The following is a 25,060-nucleotide window of genomic DNA, read 5'->3' as shown; positions in this document are numbered from 1 at the left end:
ATGATATAATGTGAACCAATATGTTAGGGATATGTTATGTGATTGTTATGATATACAATATGATATAATATGTGCACGATATGGATTGTTATGTCTGAAAGCATAAAAACGTTATGATATGATTGATATGTGACATGAATGATATGCTATGATTGATATGCAAAATGATGAACTAGTATGAAATACAACTCGCATGAGAATTATGATAAATGATATGAGAATTATGAGAATTATGGAAAAATGTTGGGATCTCATGCATTATTGTGTGTACGTCTATTGGGGATACCCCTATTCCTTGATGATAGTACAGATGCGTACACTACTAGGCTGGGGAACGTTCATTATGTTTATCATAATGTTGCCGTGATGGTTGCTATTCCGAACAGGTGTTCCGCATCAACAACTCCTGGAGAATGCTTGCCCGACTAGAAAGGGGGCCCAAGAGGTGTGCGAACCGATTGGTGGGTTCATATTCGCACGTGTGGACTGTGTGTAGGAAAATTAAGTACACATCCCAATTGCCCAACAGGATAGCCGTCGTAAGAAAATAGACTGTTATGATAGGTCTCATGGATGAGATTGTATGTGTTTGCATTTGACCTTAATAGTGGGGTCACTTACAGAGTATGTTTTAAAATACTCAAGCCATATGCTACTCCTATCTCAGGTAATGGCGAGGCATTTCTATATGGTTCATGACGACATCGCAATACGAGACCATGTCACATACATAGGGTAGTCACATTTATTTTTCTTAGACTTGGGCTAGAATGAGATGTTTTTAATTTAAAATGTTTAATTTAGTTTATTATTATGTCATTTTAAAGATATTTTCAAACACGTAAATCCATGAATGTATTTTCAGATGAAATTTAAGTTTTCGAACACGTAAGTCCATGATTGTTTATTATTAATATGTTCATAAATATGCAGAAAGGATGATGAAAACTTGTGGTATGTGCTCTGGTTATTTTTTATGGATGTTATAACCCCATTAAGCATATGTGGTCGAATTGCATGTTTTATTGTACATTAGCTTCAGGTGCATGAATGTGTATTCTCACTAATAAAAATAATTTAGTTATTAAGAGATAAGCTTAGGGCATTAGAGACAAATTGACTAGACAATTCGTAGAGACCGAATGACTCCAACAGACTGAGCACCTTAAGATCATGAGTGGCGATCATGGATCTACACCCTAGTGCACTCAAACAAGTAAGGGTCAAGGAGCCAGAACAGATAATCATGGAGAGGAGAGTCCATGTCAAAGCCACCACCAACCCGCCTTAGTAACCTAGAGTACTGCCACAACAAACTAGAAACACTAAGGTAGTGTCCAAGTTTATAGCACATACCACGGGTTGTGTGACTGACAAGTTAGTTGGGCTACCCTACACAACGGATCCATCCTTCGAGAGGACGTAGGATTACGTAGGTAGTCTTAGTTGCTAGCAAGCACAAAGGGGTCGCTCCACCAACTTTGGGTAACATGATGGTCCTGTAGGTAGGGTTTGCCAACTAACCTCCCTCCCATGGATGATTAGAGCAGGATAGCACATACCACGATGTCTTCATTAGTGAAAGAGTTTTATGAGGTAATGTCTCAACTTGAGAGTAACCACTACTTAGGCTAAGATAGTTACCTAAGTCCGAGAGAAGCAAAGGTTGCATGCCTTGAGCCTAGAGAAAAGTTGGTAGACACCAACTAGATAATGGATGTGATGAGAGCCTGCAAGTAGGTTGCTTGCTGAGTATAATTTTATACTCACCCCTTCCTTCCTTTATTTTTTCTCAAGTGACTGATATCACTGGTTGAGACAAGAGGTGCTCGGGAACTTTGAAGCCATAAAGGGTGTCGATCTAGTAGGTTTGCATGTTATAGAATGTCATATTTTATAACTCTTGTATCCCAATCTTGTTCCCTACCTTGTAAACAATCTCATACCTTTGCACTTGTAAACGCTCTTAATTTAGTTTTAATGTAGTTTATTTTTTTTAAATCACATAAAATTTTATTGTAATTTCTAATGTTATCTTTCATATATGTTTTTATTGCATAATCTGTTATTCTTGACCTAGCTAAAATTTTAAGTCCATATAGTAAATGCAATTTAATTTGTCACTCGTTGCCACTCTTTGTTATGATAATATTAATATACAAATTGATACCAAGGAAATAATGAAAGTTCAATGTATAAGGAATGATTTCGAGAGAGAAAGTATCGTTCTAGTGACCAAAATAGCTATTTAATTATGGTCGTTTTTATTATAAAAAAAAAAAAAAAAAAAAAAAAAAAAAAANAGGTTTAATATATATATATATATATATATATAAAAATAAAACTAACAAAATAAAGAAATAGTTTAATATATATATTAAAATATAAATAACAAAAAAAACTGACCACCTCTCCTTTAATCTCTCAGCCCCTCCCCTAAAATACCTCCCTCATTCAGTAAACAAAACAAAGAAAAATTTTCTGGAGAAAAAAAAAATGTATACAATGGAGAGGTCGTTAGACAATAATGATGGAGAGATGGTTAGACAATAAGGGAGAGATCCACGAAAAGGCAGATAATAAGAGAGATTGTTAGACAATAATGGAGAGATCGAGGAGAAGGCAGATAATGAGATCGTAGACAAATAAAGCAAGAGAGATGTCATTTGAAAAGGAAACAAACCTTGGCAACATTTGGTGTAGTTCTCGAGGAACGGGAGATTACGTTAAAAAAATTAGGGAATACTTCGGCTAAGGCCAACCAGGTAAGTGGCTCACCCATCGTAGGTTACGCGTTAATTGCTGTATGTTGGCACGTGCCCGTGGATATGCACGTGTCATTAAATTGTATGCTAGCTTAATATGCTTAAGTACGAAATCATGTGAACATGAATATATGTTATGTATGCTGCTTAGTTGATGTGATATGTTATGCATGTGACGATGTGTGGCCCTTGTACGACTATGGCTTGTTTGTATGAATATTTGAATGTAACGGTATGAATTGTATGACATGAAATACGGTATATTGCATGATACATAACCCTGCTAGGAATATATATGATATGTAACGAAATGAGAATGAGAATGACATGTAAGCATGAAACGTGACACGGGGTTATGTCCATTAATGATAACTGTAGGACTAGTGGTACCTCATGCATATTGTGTGTTCATGCATTTGGGGGGATACCCCTATCCCATCACGAGGGTACGGACGCGTACATCCAATGGCAGGACAACGATCGTTATGCCCTGCATAGCGCTACCGTGACGGTTCTAGTTTTAACGGGTCCCAGTATAAGGGATCCCAGAGCATGCTCACTGGCTAGGGACAGTGGCCCAGCGGTGTGCGAACTAGCTGGTGAGCCCATACTCGCACGTATGGGCTGCGTGCAGAGTATATGGTACACGTCCACGATTACTTGTTAGGATTACACCGTAGGAAAAACGAAACGAAACGAAACGATAGGTCCCATCATTTCATTGCATGTGTTTGTCGCATAACCCCGATAGGGGGTAACTTACTGAGTATTCTAGAGATACTCAAGCCTCGTGCTACTTTACTTTTTTCAGGTTAAGGCAAGGCATTCCTGTACGGCTGACGACGGCATCGCAACTTGAGACCATGACACATGCATAGGGTAGTGGTATTTATTTTCTTAGTCTTAGGCTAGAATATGATGTTTTTAACTTAAACTTTTATTCATTTTATTTAGTCTTTTGTTGTGTCGTTTTAAAGATGTTTTCGAAACACGTAAGTCCATGGCTGTATTTTAAGATAAAGGTTATGTTTTATGGAATTTTAATGAAGTCTTCCACGGTTAAGGATATTTAGTAATAAATTATAGTTTACCATATATATTATATTTGATATTTTATTATAAGGAAAATATCTAATATTTGTCTTATTATCATAGGTATCTTTCTATTTACGGTTATTTCCATTTATTAAATAAGATAACTTTCACACCGTTTAGGTGTGGTGGATTAATCAAACATTCACATGGTATCAGAGCCCTTTCGGTTTAACAACCTCGATCCTTTCTCATCTATGGCTTTTGAATCCTCTAATCTTCTTCTCCACCACCCCTGCTGGCTTTGATGCCGCAGGGGCAGTCTTCATGGCTGCCGCAGGTGGAGCCGATTGATTACTCTTCGGCTCAACCCTTTTGACCTCCAAATTATCATTCGCCATACTCTGTACATACAACCTCACCTTTTCCAAACATAGCCTCTGTTTTCTTCCCAATTTTTCCTTCATCTTCATCCTTCACAGAAACCCTAATCTTAGAATCTTCATTAGCGTTCTCTTCGAAAATATATAGAATCTTGATAAGCCCATCGACCTTATGCAGAGATTTACCATTGGAATTGGGCGCCGCACTGGCCTCTTCGCCAACTAAGTTGCCGCTGCCCTTCTCGCCAAAATTGGCTCCTTCGCCCAATGTGGCGACTCTTCCGTCTTCAACATTGTCTTTGTCCCTTGCTCTAGAACCCTTCTACTTCTTGGTGTTAGACATATTCTCACCAGAGCCAAGGTAGCATTGTCGCTAAGCGACAATCCCTCTTCATGGGTTAGACATATTCTCACCGAAGCCAAGGCAGCATCGCCGCTGAGCGGCGATACCTCTACAATTTTCGATGGCCAAGAAAGTATTTTTGTACGCCTCCTCTGAACCAGGTTGTTGACATCTTCACAAAAAGTGTTTCTCAACCATTTTGAATTTTTCAGATCCAAGCTTCACGTTCGTTCAAATCCGACGCTCAGCTTGCGGTGGGGTGTTAAGGATATTTAGTAATAAATTATAGTTTACCATATATATTATATTTGATATTTTATTATAAGGCAAATATCTAATATTTGTCTTATTATCATAGGTATCTTTCCATTTATGGTTATTTCCATTTATTACTATTTCTATATCCTTGTAATTTACTTGATTATAAATAAGATAACTTTCACACCGTTTAGGTGTGGTGGATTAATCAAACATTCACATCTACATTTAATGTTTATGGTACGTATACAGTAGCGACCTTAAATTATGTAAAAAAATTTCGGGTCGTAACATAAAATGTTTAAGAGTTACATTCCATGTCAAATATTATAAAACATATCTCATCTTCTCTAAGACAAATGTTGGAGGTAGAGTCTGCTCTAGAACTCATGTTTCACTAGCTATAGTGTAAGTAGAAGTTAGTGATTTATATTATAAAACCTCATAATTTATTATTTAATTTTTGTATAGGACAAGTTATGTATAATCATCACTTATTTTATATCCCTTTGTGATTCTAGTAAAAGAACTGTTAGTAAACCGTTAATAGTTGCCAAATTGCAAGTTTTGGAAAATAGTTGGTGATTTATTGAAGGGAATTATTAGTACCTTCTCCCATATAAATACTCATTAAAGGTATGTTTTATTCACAACATACATAGAAGAACTAAAAAGCTCAAGGCTTAAGGCTCTTAGTCCAAGAAATTCTTCCCTCAAATTGTTCTTTCTCTTTCATTTATTTGTTTAGGTATATTTTGATCCTAGGTTAAAACTAATAATTGTATCGATCCAATGAAAAGGATCTATCTTAATTCAATGTAAGAACGACGATCAACGTCTATTGACCAATGAATATTACATCCCGAGTTTAAAGAGATATATTATTAGCGTTGGTCAAAATAACAAAAGAAGTCTACAGAATAGAGTTAGTTGGCTCGTTCCTCGACATATTCGATAAAAACGGAGCTCTGTTGATGAAAATAAAACGGTTGTAAAATCGCTAGTATAAGATACTAATAAAAAACTATCAACATCTTCCAGAAGCCTCTATTAACATTGACAGCAAAAAAGAGAAGAAGAAATTCGAGAGTTATAAGAAGAAGGAACCAAAGAACAGAGCTAAGAAAAAGAAATTGGAGTAAACTTCAATCAGAAAGAGCAATCTACAACTTAAATTGCTTCAGACTTGCTTCAGACTTACGGTCTCAACCAAAGAGACCTCGAGGAAAACCTAAAAAGAAAAGGAAAAAAACCTAAAAAGAAGCAAAAATTCAATAATAATAGGATTCAAAGACAGAAGAGAGAATAGAAGAATTCTCCTCTCAAGTTGATTTTTTCTACTTCATTTATTTTGTTTTAATATATTTCGATCATGGGAAAGAGCCATCCCCCTCAACAAATTTTAGTGCTAAAATTTAAATAAATTAAATTTAAGAAAAAACAAGGAAATGATATTCATTATTAATAGATTAATAGAAATGAGAACTGTGAATAGAGAAAAGAAATTTTGAAAAGATTGAGCTAAAACGAGCTAAACTCAACCTTTTACTAAATCTCTAATGTCACAAAAATTGGACTACTAACACGATGTTTCCCATCAGACCACACAAGTTTTCCGAACACATGCTTTTCAGTTTGATTACTTTGAACCCTCCTCAACACAATTTGAAAATCCTTCTCTTCAGCAGTTTTAGTGAACTTCAAAGTACTTGGGTCTACCGAAACCAAAACTCCTGGCGGTGCCTCGACTTTAGCAACATAGGTGCCTGGACTTCCTACATTCTTCACTCTTCTTTTGATCTTCACTACCTCTGATTTTAGATTATACATCGAGATTGATGGATAGTTCAAGTCTATTACTTTGAATGACTTTGAACAAACAAATGAAGTATCATTGGAGAATAGTTTCATTTGTTTTTTATTGTAGCCACGAGCACATAAGAAGTTCAAGTAGTCTTGGGTGGAGAGGTCGTAAACAAGGCCTGGATTTGCTGCTTTGTTTGGTTGGACATGACCTGCACCATATGCCAATGGGTTTGCTTTCTCCTTTTCAAAGCTTAGTATTGGATTTAAGTCATTGGCTTCGGTAACCGCTACAAAACAAAACCATTAGTGAGCAAGAATTAAGTCAAAATCTTTCTTAATACTAAATAATGCAAATACCATAAATAACATCTCTTACTATTCATAAGTTACTAGTTTAATTAGTCTCTTAACTTTTAAAATGTGGGAAGAATTTTGAATAATGAACCTGTGGTCATGATGGCAGATCTGATAGCTGCTGGACTCCATTTTGGATAAAGCGTTTTGAGAAGGCCAACGATGCCAGAAATATGGGGGCATGACATAGAAGTGCCAGATAATTCAGTGAATTGAACCCGACGCTTATCATAAGGTAAACCAGTTATGGATGTTGCTTCAGAGAAAGCCGCTATTATATTCACACCTGGTGCTGTTATGTCAGGCTGAAATTTAAAAAAAAAAAAAATGCATTACTTAAAATTTTGTGATTGTTAGGGGATGACACATTGAACTTTATACTATACAAGTACTCAACACACCATTTTTAACCAACCTTGAGTATTAAGGGCTCAACTGTGTTGGGACCTCTCGACGAAAATGGAGCCATAATTGGTGCTGGTTTGATTCCCAACTCAGTCACGTGAGTCATGTAAGCCATTGGACTTCTGTTTCAACCACAAAACATGACATATAAATTCTAAATTTTGAGTTTCTTAAATTTTTGTTAGATCATAAAGTTTAAAATACTTCGTGAATAAACGTGAAATTTCATAGAATAAGATAGAGTAATTACTTAGTAGATTGGATGTATTGGTAGATTGATTCACCGTCGGTATAGCTTATGTGTGCAGCAGGAAGTAAGTGTGCATCAAGCGAAAGTGCATCCCCACTTCCCTTGTCATTAGCAAGAATCATCCCAATACCACCTGCTTGAGCAACCGCATAACCTTTCTCCACTCTTGGACTGTCCCCTCTAAGACAAACTACAATTTTTCCTTTTGCCTTCTCGGGATTAAGAGACCCTTGGTGACATTGTATGCTACAAGATCACAATAAATTTTGCTTAATATCATGTGTTCTTGTCAATTTATTCTTATTATTAGAGTGAAAATATGTGGATTAAATTATACAAAATACTCTTAAAATTTAAAACACATTTTACATTTTGAAAAGTTTATTTTAACTCTGGTAAAAATGGTGAAAAGATACCAATCAAAGTTAAACATTCTAAAAATTAAAAAACTTTTGATTATAACTCAACTTATAACTATAGGGAAAAAATATGATATAGTAACATCATTTAATAATTTACATTATATTGTTTCAATAGAAAATTGTTTTTGGATAATTATATTGTTTCAATAGAAAATTGTTTTTGGATATATTTCAAAATTGAAGGGTTAATTGTAAGAATTAGGACTCATATCCAAAATTTAAGGATATTTTATATAATTTAAATAAAAATATACTCACGCGTCATTGTCAGAGACATTGTTGGATTTTGCATCTAAAGCACGGATCAACGGATAGAGCTTCTTAGCTGGCAATAATTTACTAGAAAGACTTTTACCCTGGTATTGACAATGAAAAATCATTAATGAGAACATATACGTAGTACAAAACCATAAACTCTACAATTTCATATGCCCAATGCAATTTACTATGTTTAAAAATTGTTTCGATGCTAACCTAAATATTCGTAGAAATATTGTCAAGAACATAACTATATACTACTAACAAGTGTTGGGTAGAGTACCTTGAAGTGCCTTTTGTCTCCCAACACCACATTAGTGGTAAAATGCCTGTCAACTGTGCTAGCTCCCACAGTTATCATCCATGGTGCAACATTTGAGGCCGTGCCTTCAAGTGGTCCAAAATTTCCAGCAGAACAAACAACAGTGATGCCGTTCTTCACTGCATGGAAGGACATTATAGCTAGTATATCTTCAGAAAATTCTCTAGCACCTCCACCGAGTGAAATCGATAGAACGTCAACTCCATCACTAATGGCAGCTTCAAAGGCAGCTAGAATATCGGCCATAAAACACCCACCACTCCCCACCGAAGGCCAACATACTTTATAGGCAGCAACAAGAGCTTTAGGGGAACCCCCTTTTGCAGTGCCATAACCATTCCCAAACATGCTTACTCTTTGAACGAAATTGCCTCCAGCTGTGGATAAGGTGTGTGTTCCATGCCCATCATCGTCCCTTGCCGTTTCATAGCTTGAGTTGAGATGTCCCACGTTGGATGCATAGCCTTTGTTGAAATATCGTGCTCCAATCAGCTTCCTGCATTTAAAATTGTCACACGTACTCATACAAGCATTTGATAGAATGACTAGCTAGAAAGGACCAATCTATTATCATTTTTATATAAGAAGAAAATTGAAAAGATGATGAGTTTAGTTTTTTTTTTTTTTTTTTTTTTTTTTTTTTTTTTTTTTTTTTTTTNATATATATTTGAACTAAAAGAAATATTTGATAAGACTCTTTATCTATAAGTTTCTTAACTTTATATTTTGTAATTGCCAATAAATCTTGAAACTTTAATTTGGTGATATATCATTGACTCATTTTGACATTTATTTAAAATTCACAAACGTACTAAAAAAATAAACTGAATATCCAATTAATTTTTAAATATTTGAATGTCTCGAATCTATTAGATATATAATTGAATGTTCCAAACCTAAAAATAAAATTTTAAATCCTGATTAGATAGTTTTTCAAGCTCAAAGATATCTTAACATAGACGTGAAAGTTTAGAACTATATTTATAATTTAACTAAGAAAATAAATTTATGTTATTTTGCTTTCAAAATTTATGCATTTACATTTTTATTTCTATTCGGTAACTAGATATGCATCTAACAAAGTTTAGATTAATAAGAGATCTGATGTTAGTAAGAGATTTGATGTTAGGGACCTGTTGCAACTAAAGTTAGAGCCACCTTCACAACTTCCCTTCCATCTTGTTGGGATAGGTCCATATCCTTCATCACTAAAACTCTTCGATTCTGGCCAAACACCTATATGGATTCCAAATACATATAAAAAACATTACAAAAACTCAAAAAATAAAATAAATAAATATATATATATATATATATAAAAGGAAAGTAGGACCAACCAGAGTCAAGGTTGCCAATGATGGTAGATTCACCAAATTTTGAAAGGCTCCAAAGCGAGTTTGAAGGAATTCCACCATCATTCTCAACTCCAAGAAAGTTCCATGATCTGGTCGTGTGCAGTTCTAGCCCTTTGTTTTCATATACTGATACCACATCTGGACGCTCTAAAAAAGAAAAAGGATAAAAACATTATCATTATTAAATTAAAAAAACGAGTCTAGCTTGATAACTATTTGACTTTTGAAATTAAGCTGGTGAATGCTTCCGACCTACAAAATTTTGGAAACTAAAAAGGGTCCTTTTGTTTGTGGAACTTTTTTTAATGAGTATCATAATGTTTCCCTAAAAATATGAAACCCAATAAATTAGGTATAAACTAATATAATTTTACTAGAAACAAAATCTTTATCAAACAAAATGATAGTTATAGCCATAGAAACAGATGAAACATTTTACTTGCTATATCTTCTACAACTTTCTGATCAAGAACAGCTGCAAAGGCATTGATATGTCTATTGTATGAGTAAAAGATTGCTTCCTTAGCTGCTTCGTTGCTGTACTTGGAAACAGAAACATAAGATCGTAAATTAGGAGTGAGAGTTCAACAAATCTGCACTACATGATTTGAAACTAAAAGATTCACCTTCCTAACACAGATCCAAGTAGATTGTAGTGGGTTTGTGTTGCAAGTTGAAGATCAATTGCGGAAGGATTCAATCCATGTGAATGTGATCCCAAGTAAACAATATAAGACTGCACACAATTAAAAAAAAAAACTTGAGGGTCTAAAACGCATTTGGTATAAACGTTAAAAAGGATTTATAAGTGATCAATGGCTAACCTTCTTGGCTGCAATGGTGGATGTTTGCAAAAGAACCAAAAGAAAGAAGGACACAAGTAAAGGAGGAAGATTGAAGAACTCCATTGCTTCTCCTCTTTAAGAATAATGATTCCTTAGTGATGAGTGTTTGATTTGGGCTTCATCTTTCATTTCTCTTTATAGAGTTGGGAATAGTGGAAATTCATGGTTTGTTGAAGAAAATATTAAGATAATTATGGCAGGAATGTAAATCATTTAACAACTCATACTGTTCTAAAAGCATTGAATCAATAAGGGATATTATCAAAATGAATATGGTGTGGTTAAATGGTTATGTCTCATTTGACAGAATCATCCTCTTAAATTTTGTTCATGGCATCTTCCAAAATAGATAGAGCTTTTTAAGCAATGTAATCTCTCCATTTTAGACCCTTTTATTTTTATTAGAAGTTTTAACTTGGAATAAATAATAACAATGCAAAAATATCTTTTAATTTTATCGAACTTTGGCATTGTTAATTTCGTTAAAGTATGTATAGCTGATCAAGAGATTAGAGTTCGAATCTGCTTCTCTTATTGAACTAAAAATAATAATAAATTTGTTATCTATGCCATCTCTTTTATACGTATATAGTCTTAAAATCACTTAAGTTAATTAAAAAAATTAAAATAAAATAAAATAATTCATATTAATTTCATCTAATTTAATGAAATTAAGACTTCAAGCCTAAATTTGATTGACTATGCTAGTTTAGAGTAAAAATGAATTAGTTTTTTAATTATTAGTTTAAAGTTTTTAGTAGATTATATGTATATTCTTTTATAAAGGAATTTTTTTATTCTAAATTTGTTTAGAATTGATTCTAAACCATTCAAACTTTTCATCGATACTCATACTAATTATAGGGTATGTTTTAAGTTGATTGAAAATTGAGATTTTAGAATAATAATGCAAAAAATACGTTTCATAATCTCATTTTATAATGGATTGATAGAACGATATGGTTAGGATACGAGTTCAGGCAATGATCTGACTAAAAAACGTTCATGAAACGATAAGAGTAAGATGCATTCATGATATGACTAGGATACATCTGGGAAACGATATGACTAAGTTGTGCTCATGAAATGATACGCCTATGATATGTATAAGAACGTTAAGGCTATGATAAATTAGGGAACGACATGACCACAAAGTATTTACGAAATGATATGATATGATATAGGAATGATGAATATATATATATATATATATATATATATATATATATATATATATATATATATATATGTATATATATATATATATATATATATATATATATATATATATATATATATATATATATATATATATATATATATATATATATATATAGTAAAATAGTATGTGATTGATATGATTTAGGTTATGGTACGATATATGTGATTATGGACATGTTTATGATATGGTAGAATGTGAATCGATATGTTAGGGATATGTTATGTGATTGTTATGATACACAATATGATATAATATGTGCACGATATGGATTGTTAGGTCTGAAAGCATGAAAACGTTATGATATGATTGATATGTGACATGAATGATATGATATGATTGACATGCAAAACAATGAACTAGTATGAAATACAACCCGGACATACACAAAAAATTGTGATAAATGATATAAGCAATGATATGAGAAATGATATGATAAGTACAAGATGCTAGCGGGGTTGTATTAATGATAATTAAAATGGAAAAATGTTGGGACCTCATGCATTATTGTGTATTCATGCATTGGGGGATATCCCTATTCACAGTAGAGACGCCTACACTACTAGGCAGGGAAACGTTCATTATGTTTATCATAATGCTGCAGTGATGGTCGATATTCTTAATGGGTGTCCGGCATCAACAGCTCCTGGAGAATGCTCGCTCGACTAGAAAGGAGGCCTAGGAGGTGTGCGAACCGACTAATATGTTCATGCTCGCACGTGTGGACCGTGTGTAGGAAAATTAAGTACACATCTCAATTTCTCGATAGGATAGCCTTCGTAAGAAAATAGACTGTTATGATCGGTCTCATTCATGAAATTGTATGTGTTTGCATTTAACTCCAATAGTGGGGTTACTTACTGAATATTTCTTAAAATATTCAAGTCATAGGCTACTTCTCTTTCAAGTAAAGCCAAGACATTCATGTATGGTTGACGACAACCGCGAGACCATGTCACATACATAGGGTAGTCACATTTATTTTTCTTATACTTAGGCTAGAATAGGATGTTTTTAATTTAAATGTTTATTTGTTTCCTTTAGTTTATTATTATGTCATTTTAAAGATATTTTCGAACATATAAGTTCATGACTGTATTTTAAGATGAAATTTATGTTTTATGAAAAAGTTTAAACGTTCATTTCCGTACATAAATAAATATGCTATGATGAAGGTGATGACTCTAGGTAAGTAGAAATCTAAAGTCACACGTTCTAGCATAAGTACATGAAATTAAAAAAATCATACCAAGACGGGCATAATTGACATCATAGCATAATATTCCTGGTAAGCATCATGTCAAAGGATCGTGCAAAATAACATACATCATACAATTTGTAATGACCCTAGATTTTTTACGGAACCTAAAGTCGCTGTTATATACATATCATGAATATTTAATTCGAAAATAATTCATTTTAATGGTTATATGTTATCAATCTTGTGGTTATTGCTTGTTCGCTTTTACGTGTAACATTGTTTTTTTATCAAATTGTTTTCAATACATTTCCTCGCTCACGTTTCATAAAAATTTTCTACCCAATGTAACTTGAAACTCGATCGTACACAGATTATCCTCGATCGTTTGTGTCCCTTTTTTATCTATTCAGCCTCTGTATGTCACTCTTGTATCCCAACTTCGATACTAACCTTATCTTAATGTGAATTAGGTTCCATCATAAGAAATTCAAAAATTTTGAACACCTCATTTGAGAGAAATCGTATTCGAGAAGGCATGCATCAACCAAGTAAACACACAGATTTTAGGCAAGTAATACTTGTAGGGATTTCTTGAAAATGCATTCAGGTTAGTAAATCCTATCTTTGGTGGATAGATTGAGTATGATTAGAGCCTAGAGAGATCAATTAAGCAAGAGATTTGTCACCAATATTATAGGAATTTAAGAACGGTTGTTAGGGAATGTTTACTACTAATATGTTCATAAATATAGTGAAAGATGATGAAAACGGGTGATATGCGCTCCGGTTATTTGATGGATGTCATAACCCCGTTGAGCATATGTGGTTGAATTGCATGTCTTATTGTACATTAGCTTCAAGTGCATGAATGTGTGTTCTCACTTATAGAAATAATTTAGTTATTAAGAGATAAACCTAGGTCGTTAAAGACAAATTGGCTAGACGATTCATAGAGACCATATGACTCTAACAGATTAAGCACCTTAAGATCACGAGTGGCAATCAATGGATCTAGACCCTAGTACTCTCAAACCATATAAGCGTCAAGGAGCAAGAACAGAGAATAATGGAGAGGAGAGTCCATGTCAAAGCCACCAACCCGCCCTAGTAACCTAGAGTACTGCCACAGCAAACTAGAAAGACTAAAGTAGTGTCCAAGCTTATAGCAGTAGGTATGGTATCAAATAGACTTCCACTTTCCTCCATACCAGTACCAATACCGTTAAGTCATGCCTAGATTTGTTAGGTTTGTGTGACATGACAAGTTAGTTGGACTACTTTGCACAATAGATCCATCTTGAGAGAGGATGTAGGATTACATAGATAGTCTTAGTTGCTAGCAAGCATAGAGGGGCCACTCCACCAATCTTGGGTAACATGATGGATCTATTGTGCATCAACTCTTAACTGATCACGTGGGAACACAGGAAGGAAAGAAAAGTTTAGAAAGCCAAATCACTTCCCCATTGGATTCAATGCCAAATCCTTACCCGGTCTTTACCTCTGGTAAATCTATTCCAAAACCGGGGATTCCATATCTCTGACTTCCATAGGCTGAATTTCCTACACCGAAATGGGAGACAAAGAGTTCCCCATCTCTCCAGCATATTGTAGGTAGGGTTTGCCAGCTAACCTTCCATGGATGATTAGAGCAGGCTAGACATACCACGATGTCCCCATTAATGAAAGAGTTTTATGAGGTAATGTCTCAACCTGGGAGTAACCGCTACTTAGGCTAAGATAATTACCTAAGTCCGAGAGAAGCAAAGGTTGCATGCCTTGAGCCTAGAGAAAAGTTTGTAGACACCAACTAGATCATGGATGTGATGAGAGCCTACAAGTAGGTTGATTGCTGAGTATAATTTTATACTCACCCCTTCCTTCCTTTATTTTTTTCTCAAGTGACCAATGTCACTGGTTGAGGCCAGAGGTGCTCGGGAGCTTTGAAGCCATAGAGGGTGTCAACCCTGGGCATCTAGTGTGTCTGCATGTTATAGAATGTCATATTTTATAACTCTACTATCCCAATCTCGTTCTCTACTTTGTAAAAAATCTCATACCTTCGTACTTGTATGTTAATGTGAGTTCATTTATTTCTTTTAAATCACATAAAATTTTATTGTAATTTTTAATGTTATCTTTCATACATGTTTTTATGGCATAATCTGTTATTCATGACCTAGCCCAAATTTTGAATCTTGACTTTATAGTAAATGCATGTGTCACTCTTTGTTATGATAATATTAATATACAAATTGATATCAAGGAAATAATGAAAGATCAATGTATATGAAATGATTTTGAGAGAGAAAGTATCGTGCTAGTGACCAAAATGACTATTTAATGACCGTCGTTTTGATTAAAAAAAAAAATCTTTAGGCTAAAGTGTTCGAGAGTTACATAGAATGTCTAGTATTACAAACATATCTCATCGTTCTCTAAGATAAATATGTTGGGTGCAGAGTCTCTTCTAGGACTCATGCATGTCTCACTCGCTATAGTGCATGTAGAAAATTGTTGTGATTTATATCATAAAACAACCTAATTTATATAGCACACATTCTTGTATAACTATCACTTATCTTAAGATCCCTTTGTGATTCAAGCTTGACTTAGTAAAAGAACGGTGGTAGTAAAACAACTGTTAGTCCAAAAGATCCCTTTGTGATTCAATAAGTTTAAAAAGAAAAATTAGTGTCTTTCTCCCCTATAAATAATTATTAAATGTATGTTTTATCAAAGTGGTTTAAGGTTTTTAGTCCAAGAAATTCTCCTTCAAGTTGTTTTTTCTCTTTCATCTATTTGTTTTGGTATATTTTGATCGCATGTCAAAACCAATAATTGTACCGATCCAAGGAAAATGATCCATCTTATTTCAGTGTAAGAACGACGATCAACGTCTATTGACCAAGGAATATTATATCTCGAGTTTGAAGAGCAATATTATTAGTCTTGGTCAAATAACAGAAGAAGACAACAGAATCGATTAGCTGGCTCATTCCTCAAGATATTCAACAAAAAAGAGTTCTATTGATGAAGATAAAACGGTCGCAAAATTGATAGTATGAATACTAATAAAAAAAACCATCAACATCTTCCAGAAGCGTCTATTAGCACTGACAAGCAAGAAAGAGGAGAAGAAATCAAGGACTCAGGAAAAGAAGGAACCAAATAACACAGCTAAGAAGAAGTTGGAGGTCACTTCAATCGGAAAGAGCAATCTACAAGTTATGGTGCTTCAGATTTACGGTCTCAACCAAAGAGACCTAGAGGCAAACCTAAAAAAAAACAAGAATTCAATAATAATAGGGTTGAAAGATAGAGGAGTACCTTAAAATATGATAAAATTCCTGTTACAAAAGAGAGGTCCTTAAAATATGATGAAATTCCTGTTGCAAAAGAGAGGTTGAATAATTGTAGTAGTTGCTTTTGTAACGACACAGATCCACCGCTAGCAGATATTGTCCTCTTTGAGCTTTCCCTTTCGGGCTTCTCCAGATCCACCGTTAGTAGATATTGTACTCTTTGAGCTTTCCTCGGGCTTCCCCTCAAGGCTTTAAAACGCATCTGCTGGGAGAAGGTTTCCACAGCCTTATAAATAGTGGTTTGTTCTGCTCCCAAAGAATGTGGGACATCACAATTGCCAAATTGTAAAACAAAACAAGTTTTTGGAAACTAGTTAGTAATTTATTTCGGAGAACTTTTAGCTGTTTTAATTTGAGTAGAGAGTTAAAAGGAAATCTTGTTAGTGATTTTGTTAATAAATACCCATCAAATTTATGTTCTATTTACCAATTGAAAAGGATGGTGTTAAGTGATTCTTAGTCCTAGACACTATCCCTCAACTTGTTTTTTGTACTTCATTTCTTTTGTTTTAGTATACTTCCTTAGTTTGTCAAAACCAACACCCTAGAAAATATCAACATTGAAAAATTAAATTAATTAAACTTAAAAAAAAAAAAAAAAACATGGAATAACTCATTATTCATTATTCATTATTATTAAACATAACTGTGAAGAGAAAAGAGATTTTCAAAAGATTGAGCTAAAACAAGCTAAACTCAACCCAAACTCATGTGTTTGTTTTACTAAATCTCTAATGTTACAAAAATTGGACTACTAACACGATGTTTCCCATCAAACCAGACAAGTTTTCCGAACACATGTTCTTCAGTTTGATTACTTTGCACCCTCCTCAACACAACTTTGAAATTCTTCTCTTCACCCGTTTTAGTGAACTTCAAAGTACTTGGTGCTACCGAAACTGAAACTCTTGGTGGTGACTCGACTTTAGCAACATAGGTGCCTGGACTTCCTACATTCTTCACTCTTCTTTTGATATTCACTACCTCTGATTTTAGATTATATATCGAGATTGATGGGTAGTTCAAGTCTATTACTTTGAATGACTTTGAACAAACAAATGAAGTATCATTGGTGAATAGTTTCATTTGTGCTTTATTGTAGCCACGAGCACATAAGAAGTTCAAGTAGTCTTGGGTGGAGAGATCGTAAACAAGGCCGGGATTTGCTGCTTTGTTTGGTTGGACATGGCCTGCACCATATGCCAATGGGTTTGCTTTCTCCTTTTCTGAGGTTAGTATTGGATTTAAGTCATTGGCTTCGGTTCCAGCTATCAAACAAAATCATTAGTTAGCAAGATTTAAGTCAAAATGTTTCTTAATACAAAATAATGCAAATACCATAAATAATATCTCTTACTATTCATAAATTACTAGTTTATTTAGTCTGTTCACTTTTAAAATGGTCGAAGAATTTTGAATAACGAACCTGTGGTCATGATTGCAGATCTGATAGCTGCTGGACTCCATTTTGGATAAAGGGTTTTGAGAAGACCAACGATGCCAGAAATATGGGGGCATGACATAGAAGTGCCAGATAATTCAGTGAATTGAACCCGACGTTTATCATAAGGTAAACCAGTTATGGATGTTGCTTCCGAGAAAGCCGCTATTATATTCACACCTGGTGCTGTTATGTCAGGCTGAAATTAAAAAAAAAATGCAGTACTTAAAATTTTGTGATTGTTAGGGGATAACACATTGAACTTTATACTATACAAGTACTCAACACATCATTCTTAACCAACCTTGAGTATTGAGGGCTCAATTGTGTTGGGACCTCTCGATGAGAATGAAGCCATAATTGGTGCTGGTTTGATTCCCAACTCAGTCACGTGAGTCATGTAAGCCATTGGAGTTCTGTTTCAACAACAAAACATGACATATAAGTTACAAATTTTGAGTTTAATAAAGTTTTTAACTTGAAAAGTACGTTTAATAGATTAATAAACTTCTAAATTTATGTTTATTAGATCATAAAATTTAAAATATTTTATGAATAAACATTAAAGTTGTGGAATAAGATGGAGAAATTACTTAGTAGACTGGATGTATTGGTAGACTGATTCACCGTCGGTATAGCTTATATGTGAAGTAGGAAGTAAATGCGCATTAGCCTCAAATGCATCCCCATTTTCCTTGTCATTAGCAAGAATCATCCCAACCGCACCTGCTTGAGCAACCACATAACCTTTCTCGATTTTTGCATTTTCCCCTCTAAGGCAAACTACAATTTTTCCTTTTACCTTTTTAGGATCAAGAGACCCTTGGCGACATAGTATGCTACAAGATCACAATAAATTTTGCTTAATATCATGTGCTATTGTCAATTTCTTCTTATTATTACAGTGAAAACCTACGGATTAAATTATATAAAATACTCTTAAATTTTAAAACATATTTTACATTTTGAAAAAATTTATTTTAACTCTCTTAAAAATTTTGAAAAATACCCATCAAATTAAGTTAAACATTCTTAAAAATTAGAAAAATTATGATAATAACACAACTTATAACTATATTAAAAAAATATGATTAATGTTTATTGCTTAGTTCAACTCAAAAGATATAGGTAACATCATTTAATGATTTACATTGTTTAAATAGAAAATGCTTTTTGGATCTGTTTCAAAAATTGAAGTGTTAATGGTGAGGGCAGGATTGAAATGTTTCTAAAATTTAGAGATATTTTGTATCATTTAAATAAAAATATACTCACGCGTCGTTATCAGAGACATTGTTGAATTTTGCATCTAAAGCACGGATCAACGGATAGAGCTTCTTAGCTGGCAATAATTTACTAGAAAGGCTTTTACCCTGGTATTGACAATGAAAAATCATTGATGAGAACATAAACGTAGTACGGAGCTATAAACTCAATCGATACAAATATAGAGACATGTATATGATATAACTTCATATGCCCAATACAATTTACTATGTTTAAAAATTGTTCGATACTAACTTAAATATTTATATAAATGTTGTCAAGAACACAACTATACAGCAGTAACAAGTGTTGAGTACAGTACCTTGAAGTGCCTCTTGTCTCCCAACACCACGTGACTTGTAAAAAGCCTGTCAACTGTACTAGCTCCCACCGTTATCATCCATGGTGCGACATTTGAGACTGTACCTGCAAATGGTCCTGAATTTCCAGCCGAACAAACAACAGTGATGTCGTTCTTCACTGCATGGTAGGACATTATAGCTAATAGATCTTCAGAAAATTCTATAGCACCTCCACCGAGTGAAATCGATAGAACGTCAACTCCATCGCTAATGGCAGCTTCAAAGCCAGCTAGAATATCGGCCATAAAACACCCACCATTCCCCACATCAGGCCAACATACTCTATAGGCAGCAACACGAGCTTTAGGGGAACCCCCTTTTGCCGTGCCATAACCATTCCCAAACATGCTTACTCTTTGAACGAAATTGCCTCCCGCTGTGGATAAGGTGTGTGTTCCATGCCCATCATCGTCCCTTGCCGTTTCATAGCTCGAGTTGAGAGGTCCCACGTTAGATGCATAGCCTTTATTGAAATATCGTGCTCCAATCAGCTTCCTGCATTTAAAATTGTCACACGTACTGATACAAGCATTTGATACAATGACTAATTAGAATACAAAATTCAAAAGTCATGAGTTTATGTCTTTGCATGCTTAAAAGCATAGTTTAAACTACAAGTTTAGTTTTTTTTTTTTTTTTTAATTATTCCATTACTTTAAAAAGACTTTACATTTTGTAATAGCAATAATTCTTATTTTAATTTCATACTAAATGATTGACCTATTTGACATTTATTTAAAATTCATCGACCTACTAAAAATAAATAGAAGGTAAAGAGTTTTATTAGATATAAAATTTGATCAATTAATTTTTAAATATCTGAATATGTCTCACATCTATTAGACACATAATTGAATATTCTAAACCTATTACACATTTGAAAAAAAAAATTAGACACAACAAATAAAAGTTCAAATCCGAAATTCAAAGATATCTTAAACATAAACATGAAAGTTTAAGAGCTATACTTGAAATTTAACCAAGAAAATGAGTTTGATGAAATTTTTCTTAAAAATTCATGCATTTACGAGTCTATTTAGACAAATTTTACATTAATATTCGCGAATTTTACGTTAATATTCACTTTGACCAACTATTGTTCAATATTTGTCTATTAGGCTAACAAAAGTGTCTAATAGTGCATATTTCTAAGCATAAAAGAATTAAATAGAGGTGAAGTAATAATAAGAGATTTGATGGTAAGGACCTGTTGCAACGAAAGTTGGAGCCACCTTCACAACTTCCCTTCCATCTTGTTGGGATAGGTCCATATCCTTCGTCACTAAAACTCTTTGATTCTGGCCAAACACCTATATTGAATCGAAGTACATATAAAAATTATTACAAAAACTCAAAAAAAAAAATTAAAAAGAACTTAAAAAATGAAGTAAGACCAACCAGAGTCAAGGTTGCCAATGATGGTAGATTCACCAAATCTTGAAAGTTTCCAAAGCGAGTTTGAAGGAATTCCACCATTATTCTCAACTCCAAGAAAGTTCCATGATCGTGTCGTGTGCAGTTTTAGTTCTTTGTTTTCATACACTGATACCACATCAGGATGTTCTAAAAAAGAAAAGGATAAAAACATCATCATTATTAAATTAAGAAACGCTTGATAACTATTTGACTTTTGAAATTAAGCTTGTGAATACTTCCAACTTACAAGGTTATAGAATCTAAAAAGGGTCATTTTTGTTTTTGGAATTCCATAAAAGTATGAAACTCAATAAATTAGGAACAAACAAGTATGATTTTACTAGGAAGTTTCATTATCAAACAAAATGATAGCCATAGACATAGAAACGGATGAATCATTTTACTCGCTATATCTTCTACAACTTTCTGATCAAGAACAGCTGCAAAGGCATTGATATGTCTATTGTATGAGTAAAAGATTGCTTCCTTAGCTGCTTCATAGCTGTACTTAGAAACAAAAACATAAGAGCGTAAATGAAGAGTGAGAATTCAACAAATCTACCCTACATGATTTGAAACAAAAAGCTTCACCTTCCTAACACGGATCCAAGTAGATTGTAGTGAGTTTNTAGCTGTACTTAGAAACAAAAACATAAGAGCGTAAATGAAGAGTGAGAATTCAACAAATCTACCCTACATGATTTGAAACAAAAAGCTTCACCTTCCTAACACGGATCCAAGTAGATTGTAGTGAGTTTGTGTTGTAAGTTGGAGATCAACCGCAGAAGGATTCAACCCATGCGAATGTGATCCCAAGTAAACAATATAAGACTGCACAACATAAACAAAACGTTTCAATGTCTAAAACCCAGTTGATATAAACATTAAAAAGCATTTATAAGCGATGATTGAGTAACCTTGTTGGCTGCAATGGTGGATGTTTGCAAAAGAGCAAAAAGAAAGAAAGAGAGAAGTAAAGGAGGAAGATTGAAGGCCTCCATTTCTTTTCCTCTTTCAGAATAATGGTTCCTTCCTCATCCTTACCCGTATTTATAATGTTGATAAGTGTTCTATTTGGACTTTCATTTTTCTTTATAGAAAGTGACAAGGATTCTTCCATTTGAAGAGAAGGGAGAAGATGAAGAGTCAAAAATAATGGACGTTCATGGTGTGTTTGAAGAAATTATGAGTATAATTATGATAAGGAAATGAAAATTATTCAATATCAGATTTGAGCCATTTGACAGCACCAAATGAGATTTTGTTCCAATTGCACGATCATCCTCTTTAACTTTGTTCATGGCACCTTCCAAAATAGATACAACTTTTTATGCAATGGAATCTCTCCATTTTAAACCTTTTCACTTTTATTTCAAGTTTTAACTTCGTATAAATAATAATAATGCAAAAATATATTTTAAATTTATCGAACTTGAGCATAGTTCAACTTGTTAAACTTTGTATAATTATTAAGGTTCGAATCTCACTCATCTTACTCAACTCAAAAAAGAATTCAAACATCATACATATATATATATATATAGTCTTAAATGATTTAAGTTAATTGAAAAAAAAAATACATTTGATACGAAATATATAACTAATTAGTCTATTTTATATCTAAACGATACTATTTATTTTCGAAGTTAAAATATAAGAAATAAGCTTCATAACTTAAAATAACATTTTTTTATTCTTTTTTCTATAAGAGCTTGGGCAATATTAATTTCATTTTTTGAATTCATAATATATTATACAAAGTAATGAAATTTCCTTCCATTTGAAGAGAACAGAGAAGATTAAGAGGCAAAATGGTGGAAATTATTAGAATAATTATGGTTAGGAAATGAAAATTATTTAATAAGAACTTAGCACTAAAAAGGTAGAGTCCAAGAAAGGATCATATTAGATTTGAACAAGAATGATAAGGTTATATGAATCTCTATAAGGTTTAAAGATATGTTTTATTTCTCCGTTAATTAATTGAGTGATAGACCAAAATGCTATCAAATTTAACTTTTAGAAACTAAAAAATGTAATATTGTTAAGTTAATTTTAATATGAGCACACGGTTGAAAAGGAAAAAGTGTGAGATCAAACCAATCCAATTCATATTAGGAGGTGGAAATTGGCTCTACTTTCTATTAGGTAACAACTCTAAACTTCTACCTATTCAGAATTGCTATTACGGTCTCATGCTCAGCTAATATGCGGAATCTAACTCTTAAATAAAAGATCATTTGTAGTATAAATATCGAAAGCGTTAAAAACAACTTCATCTCTGGAAAATATCGTCATAGTCCTACTTGTTTCAAACGAAATACTAGAATTCAAAAATAAAACAAATACAATGATGAAATGCAAAACAATATATTCTAACCTAAGACTGCACGTACCATGGTCTCTGCTCGCAATACCACCGTCATCCATTTATAGGAGCCTTGCCTTCACTTGAAAAATGATGTGGCACACGACCCGAAGAATACTCAGTAAGTGACCCCACTACAAGGGTCATGTTAATGCAAACACGTGCAATCATGCTCTAGGGACCTATCTTTATCTCTTTCTCATATTAGGATTGGCCTCCAGTTCGGACTACTATGGATGTGTAGTACTTCCTTACACACGATCCACACATGTGAGTGTGAATCCCCAGGCGGCTCACACACCCCTTGGACCCTCTCTAGTCAAGCTAGTTGTCTGTAGCAACGTCCGGAAGTCAACAGACCCCTGGTGTCATGCTCCCCATGAACACCCTCATCATCATACTGTGCGCGTCTGCACTCATCATCATAAAGGGGAAATATCTCGATGCTTATGTATACACAACATGCATGAGGTCCCTCTAATTCTCATCTTAACATCTCTTCTGACACAACCCTAGTCTCATCTCTTTATTATGCTTAGTAACATGCTCGTTAGATATTTATATTAATATCGTTTTTCATGCTCTTGGGGTAGTGTCCTAGGTCAAACTTTCGACATGATGCAATATGGCAATCATCATCATAGAACATGCTTAATATGGAAAGACATCATCATATTAAGGTACATATCATGCAAAAACATCATACTCATCAAATAGTGCCATTACATGCATCAAGCATGTCAAGTACGCCATACATCATCATAACATCTACATACATCATCATGCATCATAACTCATATATCATCATATAACTAGTGTACGACATAATACAATACAACTCAAAAATCATAAATATCGCATACATCATCAGATGTCATCGCAAGTAATCATATATTATAGCTCATACAATTTTTAGTTTATCCTATAGTGAGGTTACTTATCTGGTAAGCTTAAGTTGTTGTTACGAATTTATCCTTAATGAAAGTTCGACGACCTATGGGAGCTCATGACATCAGTTTCAAGTTCAAACTTCTATAAAACTATTTCCCTAATTTACATTGGTTCATGTGTTAAATTTCACGCTAACATTAGACTCTTGCCTGAATAAAGTCGTGAAATGTTTATTTATTTTTGTTACAATATTATTTTCATGCTACCTTTAACATTTCTCAGATATTTTCTTTCCTCCAATTTGTTTCCTTTTTTTTTTCACACTTACATTCTAGCGAAACTAAATCTGCTTCGTGTTTGTTTTTGCCGGAGTGGTGAGAGTTGACGGATGGTAGGAAATCCGTTACCTTTTTCTTTTTTTATAAGGTTGTTAGATATCAAGTACTCAATTTATTCCTTTAATATTGGTTGTGCTAGCAAAATACATACGACAAAGCTAAAGTGAGAATGTTTGCTTAATCCACCTCATCTATGGTAAGAAGTCAAATATCTAGATATTTTCCTTATAATAAAATACCATATATGAAATATATGGTAAAATATAATTTAGTATTAAATATCGTTAACACCCCTCGAAAGCTGAGGGTCGGATTTGAACGAACGTGAATTTTGGATCTGAAAAATTCAAAGAGAGATCGAGAAACACTTTTCGTGAAGATGTCAACAACCTGAT

General features: G+C 33.6%; 2 protein-coding genes across 2 annotated transcripts; both read right to left on the bottom strand.

Annotated features, from left to right (window-relative positions):
* Positions 1–6,308: 6,308 nt before the first annotated feature.
* LOC111810764 (subtilisin-like protease SBT5.3) lies at positions 6,309–10,879 on the bottom strand. The gene is made up of 11 exons (XM_023697541.1): positions 10,778–10,879; positions 10,580–10,689; positions 10,393–10,490; positions 9,936–10,100; positions 9,732–9,834; positions 8,560–9,094; positions 8,277–8,374; positions 7,597–7,842; positions 7,357–7,468; positions 7,033–7,246; positions 6,309–6,874 (listed from the first exon to the last, which is right to left on the bottom strand). The coding sequence occupies exons 1-11, from the start codon at positions 10,859–10,861 to the stop codon at positions 6,330–6,332; spliced, it is 2,310 nt and encodes a 769-aa protein (XP_023553309.1). The 5' UTR covers positions 10,862–10,879; the 3' UTR covers positions 6,309–6,329.
* Positions 10,880–17,279: 6,400 nt separating this feature from the next.
* LOC111810830 (subtilisin-like protease SBT5.4) lies at positions 17,280–22,094 on the bottom strand. Its single transcript, XM_023697637.1, has 11 exons — positions 21,986–22,094; positions 21,790–21,899; positions 21,473–21,570; positions 21,051–21,215; positions 20,860–20,962; positions 19,613–20,147; positions 19,300–19,397; positions 18,618–18,863; positions 18,329–18,440; positions 18,010–18,223; positions 17,280–17,851 (listed from the first exon to the last, which is right to left on the bottom strand). Exons 1-11 carry the CDS (start codon positions 22,067–22,069, stop codon positions 17,307–17,309), a joined length of 2,310 nt encoding a protein of 769 aa, XP_023553405.1. The 5' UTR covers positions 22,070–22,094; the 3' UTR covers positions 17,280–17,306.
* Between the last annotated feature and the right edge of the window lie 2,966 nt (positions 22,095–25,060).

The sequence above is a fragment of the Cucurbita pepo genome, chromosome LG14, assembly GCF_002806865.2.
Source record: "Cucurbita pepo subsp. pepo cultivar mu-cu-16 chromosome LG14, ASM280686v2, whole genome shotgun sequence".
NCBI lineage: Eukaryota > Viridiplantae > Streptophyta > Magnoliopsida > Cucurbitales > Cucurbitaceae > Cucurbita > Cucurbita pepo.
This window is presented reverse-complemented; position numbering and strand designations above follow the sequence as displayed.

What these genes read in the sequence shown, in the direction of transcription:
- LOC111810764 (XM_023697541.1), bottom strand. Translation starts at nt 10,861, where the DNA reads ATGGAGTTCTTCAATCTTCCTCCTTTACTTGTGTCCTTCTTTCTTTTG. An exon ending in CCACCATTGCAGCCAAGAAG is followed by an intron (nt 10,690 to 10,777) that starts GTTAGCCATTGA and finishes AATTGTGTGCAG; the next exon opens with TCTTATATTGTTTACTTGGG. An exon ending in GAGACAAAAGGCACTTCAAG is followed by an intron (nt 8,375 to 8,559) that starts GTACTCTACCCA and finishes TGTCAATACCAG; the next exon opens with GGTAAAAGTCTTTCTAGTAA.
- LOC111810830 (XM_023697637.1), bottom strand. Translation starts at nt 22,069, where the DNA reads ATGGAGGCCTTCAATCTTCCTCCTTTACTTCTCTCTTTCTTTCTTTTT. An exon ending in CCACCATTGCAGCCAACAAG is followed by an intron (nt 21,900 to 21,985) that starts GTTACTCAATCA and finishes TATGTTGTGCAG; the next exon opens with TCTTATATTGTTTACTTGGG. An exon ending in CATTGGCAACCTTGACTCTG is followed by an intron (nt 20,963 to 21,050) that starts GTTGGTCTTACT and finishes GATTCAATATAG; the next exon opens with GTGTTTGGCCAGAATCAAAG.